The sequence below is a fragment of the Silene latifolia genome, chromosome X, assembly GCF_048544455.1.
Source record: "Silene latifolia isolate original U9 population chromosome X, ASM4854445v1, whole genome shotgun sequence".
Taxonomy (NCBI): domain Eukaryota; kingdom Viridiplantae; phylum Streptophyta; class Magnoliopsida; order Caryophyllales; family Caryophyllaceae; genus Silene; species Silene latifolia.
Window position 1 is genome coordinate 186,936,219 of NC_133537.1, and position 9,417 is coordinate 186,945,635.

General features: G+C 36.5%; 1 protein-coding gene across 1 annotated transcript; it reads left to right on the forward strand.

Annotated features, from left to right (window-relative positions):
• Positions 1–8,397: 8,397 nt before the first annotated feature.
• On the forward strand, positions 8,398–8,751 carry LOC141618925 (uncharacterized). Its single transcript, XM_074435983.1, has one exon. The coding sequence runs from the start codon at positions 8,398–8,400 to the stop codon at positions 8,749–8,751; it is 354 nt and encodes a 117-aa protein (XP_074292084.1).
• The last annotated feature ends 666 nt before the right edge of the window (positions 8,752–9,417 follow it).

Genomic DNA, 9,417 nt, shown 5'->3' on the forward strand with positions numbered 1-9,417 from the left:
GCATATTTAGTGATTATCTAAGGCGACACTAAGGAAATATTTAAGGGCATTGGTTCACTTAATTCAGTTACGTTAATTCAGTTAATTAAGAAGTTGCAAAAGTTAATCTCAAAGAAATCTAGTACCAGTTTTAACACTCGGCGTGTTGGTAAGGTTAAACTCCTCATTTGGGTTTGTCTAAGGTTAATCTTTGTATCCAATCACGTATGGTGGGTGTATTTGGTTTTTTTCATCCACATAAGGATAATGATGCAAGTATAATTGAGATGTTACAAGCCAATCGATGATGAAAGATTCATCCATTTGGGGCATGTCATCATCTACGTTATTTAAGACAGTCAACTAATTTAGTTATCATTAATGACTTGTTCCTTTATTTGAATTTGGAAAATTCTTTTTGGTACCATCTCAGGTGGAATTCGGATATTTTTCATATGGGTAAATTTGTTTCTTTGTCCATTGAGAAATAATTAATTTTGTGTTTTCCAAATTCAAATAATGATGAATCCAACACTTTTGATAGCTTTTTATAGTTTAGATTTTAGTCTCTTTCAAGTAAGTTTGCATAAAAGTTCAGTGGATATAATGAAAAAGTCAAAAGTGACAATTTCTTTTTGGTATGACACATTATAAGAAATATTAAAGTTTTGTGTCAAAATGAAATTGTTAGCCTCTTATTTCGGATTTTCAATTTTAAGGGGATAAAGACAAATAAAAGGGAGATTAGATATCAATGTTATTTTTCGATGTCCTATTATTGACATATACGGAAAGGTGAGCCATTTTATACTCTAAGTATTAATGGTTTAAATTTTTATGTTAATTGTATTTCGAATTTAGGCATGAATATCTATATCTCATTTGTGAGAAATTTGAAGTTCTTGTCGTTTTCTGTGATATTTGACTGAGTTATTTTACTCAGTAAAGAAATTGTGTCATCTTTGATCATAAGTGTTAATACTTTGGCAATGACTATTAAGGATAACAACGTCAAGGTTATATTAAAGAATTTCAAGAGGAGTTCGATCTTGTATTTGATATTATTACACCATATGAGGATTCTTAATATGGATGGTGTAGTATGTATGCAAACAAGATCCTAAGGCATGGTAAGGAGTGTGATTATTCATAGTCCTTTTCATATTACTCTAGTTATAAGTTCTTAAGATTGCAGTTATCTCTGGATAAATTTCTAACAATAGCTTTGACTATTTAATCTTTACACATCCGGTATGTTCAACTAAATAAGGTTGAGGTTTAAACGCCATAAGGTTAATAGTTGGACTTCAGGACAATCAATGACTATTTTGTTGGATAGTACTTAAAGTTTTAAGGGTAATAAAGTAATGATCCCACAATCAAGTTATTTAAGACGGAAATTAAGGGGTTCATTGGGAATATTGAGTTTGAGTGAGAGAAAAGGTAATTGAGATTTGTTTTAAGCCTCCTTATACAGGATTATAAGATCAATTTGGTTGAACAAACTCAAATATCTCAATAACTAATTTATTAGAAGATCCACACAATAAGGTAAATACAACTACATTAATTACATTGTTTTCCTATATGGATAAAAATGGACAACAATGTAGTGATGGACTAACTAGTTGTAATAAAAGTTAGATAATGGAATGGTAAAGATGATTTAATCGCGTTTTGCCAAACCATTGAAGGTCCTAACTAATATACGTGGATTGATTCCATAAAGAAAATAAGTCATTTGATGAATGATGATATTTGGACTTTGTTCCATTACCTAAAGTTGCGAAATATATTTGGTTTCAAATATTCATTTGTTTCCAAGAAGGGTGTAAAAGGTAATTTGACAATCAGGATCATCGTGTCAGTATTGATTATAAGGACTTTTGGGCATATTCGGTTTTTTGGTTATATTGGATGAATGTTTAAGGTTTGTTTTCCAATGGTGACATTGATGAAACTATTCAGTGCAGTAACTAGAACTTTGATTCAATAGATTCAAAGTATATTTTCTACAAATTAAGGTAATTCATCTAATAAAGCTTTAAGTAAGGTTTTCCGTCTAAGAAATCTTAAATCTATTATGTTATCATCTTATTTGATCTAGATGAATCGGGAAGATGATTGTAGATACTCAGGATTCAGTGGGAGTATGAAAATATTCCAGTTTTATACCCTTTCAGTAAAGGAGACAGATCTAGTCTCATTGATGTCCTAAAGAAAATATGTATTCAGAAAATACAGTAAGTCTTAATGTTTCATGCAGTTTGACAGATATTAAGGTAATACAAATTAGGATCTTGGATCCACTCAGGGCAGCCAAACAAATTGTTTGTCATTTATATTTGGAACAAAACATTATTTATAGGAGATCGATTTAGGTTGAGATCATTCGGTAGTTCAACCCCTAGTTGGTTATGAACATTTATCTCGAGGATACGAATTCAGTACGGTATTGAAAGACCACTTAAGTAATTTATGACAAATGTGCAGTCATTATAGTTTCTAATAACATTACAAGTGATGTATTGTTGAAGAACAATTTAGAATAAAAAGGTGTCAATTATACATGTTTATACAAACTCCATATGCTAGACAACTATTTGGTAACTTAAAATATCTCATCTAAATCTAAATATATATTAAAGCTACAACTTTTCATAATCAGTGAATACATCATTTGATGAGTGCATCAAAATTAGCATTGACCAATAATCAATATTTCAATACTAGAACAAAAAAATAATGTTTGCTTACCTTATTAAAAAAACATCAAAAAATTAATATTGATCAATACAAAAGCTACAGTGTCTTCACCCATCCCTTCATTATCTTCTGTAATTGCTTGGGTAAGAGAACGAACACTGTTCTGAGCTTGGATTGGAGTATTGACAATGTTTGGACTGTAAGTCCGTAATTGAATTAATGAATTGTTTTGTACCCCAAAACCTACTATTTCTAAAAGATTTTCATCCACACAATAATCTAACTAGCTCATCATCTATTTAACGAATTACACATCCGACACAATTTTATAATACAAGAAGCATTTATTTTTCATGTAATGGAACTTGTCACTAGCATATTGACACGCAACATCAATGAAAACATAGGAATTCCCATGCCAATCGACATGGTTGATCATGCTTTAACATATTCAAATATAACTCAAAAAGTCATATTATTTACACTTTTCATTATATTCTAATTTCTACATGCACATGTATAAAACAATCAAATTTCAAATTTTATCAAATACGGATTAGTAGAGAAGGAAAAATATCTTACCTTGGTGTAAATTATGTTAGTGTCTATTGATATCATGCTACTAATTTTGCAAGAAATTTGCTTATAATAGCTTGAGTTACCATGGTGGGGATTGAATATGGGAGAAAAACGTTTGGAGGAGTTACTGGGCTTTTGGGAGGAAGAAGGAAAGTGATCAAAGAAGAGGGTGATGAAATATGCTTAAAGTATGTTTTTAAGTACGCGCTATCTTTTTTGGTGCATTTGTTGAAAGTCTCATGTTTTTTTTACCAATTTGTCGCATTTGCAAGTATTTTTACCAATTTGTCATGTATGTCTTAGTTTTTTTTACCAATTTGGTTGTTTGGCCCTGTTTTATTTAGGAAATTGAATTTGCGCCTTTTATTAATATAGTATATAGACTGACTCTTTTGCCCTTTATTTTCCTACTGAAAAGCTTAACTTCATGTGTAAATGGATAATTTTGTCCAATTAATGAGAGAACTCCCTTGTGATTTTTCTGAAACCATATTGTGCCACATCGGCTTTTCTGGGGTGTTCTTTTATATATATAATGATGATTATAGTTATTGCATCTTGTGTTAAAGGTTTGGCTTTTTCCAACTCTACGACACTATTTTAACAAATTGACAAATTTACCTGATCCAAAATGTTTTTTTTTAATATATATATATATATATATATATATATATATATATATATATATATATATATATATATATGCAGCAGGAGCTGTTAACCAGGCTAGCAATCTTTTATAGGATGGCTAGGGACAAACCAAACACATCCTAACCTTGCCAGGGATACCAGACACAAATCAGGCTAACAACAATGATCAGGCAAGGTCAGCTGCCAGTCCAAGTTCATCAGCTCCCAAGCACACGATTCAGGCTAACCACCAGCCGCCACCTTGGCCAACTGAGTCCTTGTTCAACTAAGATTAAATCAACCCTAAGGAGCCAGGCTTAATTTCCATTGCATTTCACAGAAATCATACTGAGGAGCAAGTTGCAGGAAGGGTAAATTAGATAAAGTAAGATTGCCTTTTTTGGCCAAACAAGGGAAAACTCTCACAAAAAAGACCCTTGGCCTGTTTCAGCATTCTTTAGATAACACCTAGAGTAACAGTTAGTGCCTAAAACAAGGTTATTTCACTTCATAGAACCAGCCAAGAAGATACAGCAGTCTATGAGCAACCTGTCACTATCAAGCCTGCAACACTTTTGTTTTACTCAGTTTCTCTTTAATTCCTTTTGTATCCGTTGTAATATATTTCCAATGTTCTTGTTTGCTTCCTAAGACTAATCCTGGACCTTAGATGGAAATATCTAGGGTTTTATTTGTACTGAGACTTCATAGGAAGGCCTATATAAGGACCATTCATCAGTCTGTTTTACTCAGACTTGATTAATGAAAAAAAAAATCTTGAGATTTCTCTCAAAAATTTGCAAATCTTCTAACTTTCATGAGTCTTAGTTATAAGCCAGACTTGATAATACCTTGTGCTTGCTTAGGTATTGATTAAGGATCTATGATGTTAATTAGAACAAGTTCGTGCTTGCTTGAACTGTTTTAAGTGCATTGTCTAGTTGATCTTGAATTGATTATGTGCTTGCTTGAACAATTCAGTCTTAGTCATCCCAAATTATTAACTTAACCTTTTGTGTTTGTTTGAGGGTAAATTTGATAATTATATCCTAGTTTCTAAGTCACAAAAAGAGTCAACCAATCCAACTGAGAAAACTGTCTGAGAATTAACCTGTGTCAGTCTGGTTTTCTATTTAGTAAAAATACTTGGACTATTTGTAAAATTCTAAATTTTGGCACAATTTAAGTTTACCATCTTAACTAAATTGTCACCAATTTTTATAATTTTTCAAGTCCATTTACTATTTTTACAAAAATCCTTAAGTTTATTGCATTCCCAGAGACGTGTTCATTTGTCTGTTTCAAGGTTTGATTAAATTGTATCTGTCCCCATAGTTTACACTGCAAATTCTGGTAATCAGAGCTTAGGTTATAACACAATCCTATCTTGTGTTAGTCCTGAGTGAGAGAAAAGTGAGTTCATTTTCCCAACTACATCAAAACTACAAAAAACAACCCAATGAGTGAAGAGAGACTTGCTGGTATTGAGACCAGAATAGAGAACTTAGCAGGAAATGTGGATACTTTGCTCAAGGCTGTCCATACTGTCATGGAGATATTTCCAAACCAAGGCCCAAGAAGGCAACCACCAGCTTTCAGAGGAAGAGGAAGGGGGAGAGGGATTGCAATGGGAGCAGGAAGGAGACAGCCACAATATGATCTATATGAGGAAGCCATCTCAGAGTCAGATGACTCAAGAATGGAGGAAGGAATGTATGACGCTAGAGACAAAGATGTAAAGGTAGACATTCCTGATTTCTATGGTAGTTTAAATCCTGAGGATTTGTTAGACTTAGATCTGTTGAGAGAGTCTTTGAGTTTAAGGATTATGTTGACAGAAAAGCTTTTAAAGTTGCCATGTTAAAACTCAAAGGATATGCATATCTTTGGTATGAAAGTATGAAACACAAAAGGATTAGAGATGGTAAGGAACCAGTCAGGTCTTGGCTTAAGTTGAAAAAGAAATTAAAAGAGAAATTCATAGCCAAAGACTATACCCAGGATATCTTTATTAAACTGACTCAGTTGAGACAAGAACAATTATTTGTTGAGGCCTACCTTAGGAACTTTGAACAGTTAACCCTACAATGTGAGGTTACTGAGAAACCTGGGCAAAAGATTGCTAGGTTTATTGAGAGTTTGGATCCTAAGATAGCTAGCAGGGTAAGGATGCAACAAGTTTGGTCATTTGATGAGGCAGTCAACCTAGCCTTGAGAGTTGAGAAACTGGGAAAAGTAAAACCTGTAACACCCAGATTTCCCACCAGACCAACATTCAAACCTTATGCTGGTGTTAAAATCACTGAGACACCTAAACCAGCTACCCAACCCACAGCAGACAAAGGGAAGGCACCCATGTATCCTAAAACCAACCCACCTCTGTCCAGAGATAAGATCAAGTGCTTTCAGTGCCAAGGCTTTGGCCATTTTAAGAAGGATTGTCCTTCTAACAGGGCTCTCACAGCTATGGAGATTGAAGAGTGGGAAAGGGAAGGTCTAGTTGAGTATGAGGAAGATGAAACATTGGTCCTAGAAGAAGTGGAAGCTGAAGGGGAAACTGATCAAGGACAAATTGTAACCCACCCTGACACAGGGCAGAGTTTGGTCCTATGGAGGGTTATGCACTCTCAACCAGCTCCTCTAGAAGCTGACCAGAGGTCCATGATATTCAGGAGTAGATGCACTATCCAAGGGAGGGCGTATAATCTGATCATTGATAGAGGCAGCTGTACCAATGTAGCTTCCACCATTATGGTCAGCAAGCTAAGTTTGCCTACCCAAGAACACCCCAGTCCATACAAGTTAAGGTGGTTAAACAAAGGTTCTGAAGTGAGAGTTGACAAGCAGTGCATTGTTCCATTTTAAATTGGGAAGGTGTACAAGGATGAAGTGTTATGTGATGTGGTCCCTATGGATTCCTGCCACCTGCTGTTAGGGAGGCCATGGGAGTTTGATAGGAACAACACTCACCAGGGGAAGGAAAATGTCTATAGTTTCAAGCACAATGGCAAGAAAGTCAGTCACCCTGACTCCCTTGCCACCAAACCAAAGAGGCTAGGGAGTTCTAACATGCCCGAGGAAGTTAATGAAGTGTTGTTTCTATCTGAAGCAGCTATGATCAAAGAGCTAAAGTAAGAGCAGCCTGTAATGTTTTTACTATTAAGGGAAAGAAACACTGAGGAGAGTACTGTTGTGCCTACAGAGGTTGAGCCTCTGATTCAGAAATACGAGGAGGTTTTTCCAGCTGAGTTGCCTAGTGGGTTGCCATCCCTGAGAGAAATTGGGCATCACATAGACCTTGTACCTGGTTCTGTGCTTCCAAACAGACCTGCTTACAGGTGTGATCCCACAGCAACCAAGGAACTGCAGCATCAGATTGATCAGTTAATGACAAAGTGGTTTGTAAGGGAGTCACTAAGCCCATGTGAAGTGCCCGCTTTACTGGTACCTAAGAAAGATGGAACATGGAGGATGTGTACTGATAGCATGGCCATAAACAACATCACAGTCAAGTACAGGTTCCCTATTCTAAGGTTGGATGATATGCTGGATGAGCTCAGTGAGGCTCAGATCTTTTCAAAGATAGATCTCAGGCAAGGATATAATCAGGTGAGGATAAGAGAAGGTGATGAATGGAAAACAGCTTTCAAAACCAGGCATGGAATGTATGAATGGCTTGTTATTCCATTTGGGTTATCCAATGCCCCAAGCACTTTCATGAGGCTAATGACTAAAGTTCTGAGGCCTTGCCTCGGAAAATTTGCTCTAGTATACTTTGATGACATACTCATCTACAACACTAGTCCATCTGAACATCTGACACATTTGGAAGCAGTTTTTAAAATACTCACAGAGTAGAAATTGTATGGGAAGCTTGAGAAATGTACCTTCATGGTCAATGAGGTAGCATTTCTAGGGTATGTTATATCTGGAAGAGGGATCTCAGTTGATCAGGAGAAGATCAAGGCTATGCAGACATGGCCAGTCCCACAAACAATCACATAAGTAAGGGGATTTCATGGTCTGACATCTTTTTACAGAAGATTCATCAAGAACTTTAGCACAGTTGTTGCACCAATCACTGAGTGCATGAGAAAGGGAGATTTACAATGGACTGAAGCTGCTCAACAATCATTTGAGAAAATCAATAAGTTAATGTGTGAGACTCCCATTCTAAAGCTACCTGATTTTGATCAATTGTTTAAGGTAGAGTGTGATGCTAGTGGAGTTGGAATAGGAGCCGTCCTAATCTTGGAACAGAAACCAGTGGCTTACTTCAGTGAGAAACTGAATGGGGCAAAGTTGAGGTACTCCACTTATGACAGAGAATTCCATGCCATCATCAGGGCCCTTACACATTGGGGTCATTACCTGAAACCCAAACCATTTGTGTTGCATTCAGATCATGAGGCCCTAAAATACATCAATGGCCAACACAAACTGAGCCATAGGCATGCTAAATGGGTGGAATTCTTGTAAGCTTTCACCTTTTCAAGCAAATACATGGAAGGGAAGCAAAATGTGGTAGCTTATGCCCTATCTAGAAGACACTCTCTGCTGACTGTCATGAGTAACAAGGTACTTGGGGTTGAATTCATGATGGAGATTTATAAGGAGGATCCTGATTTCTCTGAGGAGTGGATTGCTCACACAGAGGGAGGATCAACTCAGGGAAAGAGATATGTGCTGCAAGAAGGTTTCCTGTTTCATGGTAACAAGCTGTGTGTACCCAAAGGATCCTACAGGGATTTGCTGATCAAAGAAGTCCATTCAGGAGGACTAGGGGGGACATTTTGGAGTCCAGGAAACCTTGGAAATCTTACAAGATCAGTTTTACTGGACCAGAATGATAGGTGATGTTCAGGCAGTCCTTAGAAGGTGCTCAACATGCCAGAAAGCCAAGAGCTCCTTCCAAGCAGGACCATACACTCCACTGCTTGTCCCTGATAAACCTTGGGAAGATGTGAGCCTTAATTTCACTGTGGCCCTACCTAGAACACAGAGAGGCAAGGACTCAATCATGGTGGTTGTGGATAGGTTCAGTAAGATGGCTCACTTTATAGCCTGTAAGAAAACTGAGGATGCTGCTAGTGTTGTTGAGTTATATTTCAAAGAAATTGTGAGACTCCATGGGATTCCTAAGAAAATTGTATCAGACAGGGATACCAAGTTCATAAATTACTTCTGGAAGACCCTATAGAAGCCGCTGAAGACAAAGCTCTTGTTCAGTACCTCCCACCACCCACAAACAGATGGCCAAACTGAGGTCACCAAATAAACTTTAGGGAAGATACTAAGGTGTCTAGTTAGCAAGACTTTGAAGGATTGGGATTTAAAGCTGGCTGCAGCTGAATTTGCATTCAACAGAACACCATCTACTGCTACTGGTCACAGTCCTTTTGAGGTAGTCTATGGGGTTAATCCACTTATGCCCTTAGACTTGTCTTCTGTCCCAAGGGAAGAGTTTAATCCTGATGCCAAGAGAACAGCTGAACAATTGCTGAAGCTGCATGAAACTGTGAA

Coding starts and splice junctions, on each gene's coding strand:
- LOC141618925 (XM_074435983.1), top strand. CDS start 8,398: ATGGAAGGGAAGCAAAATGTGGTAGCTTATGCCCTATCTAGAAGACAC.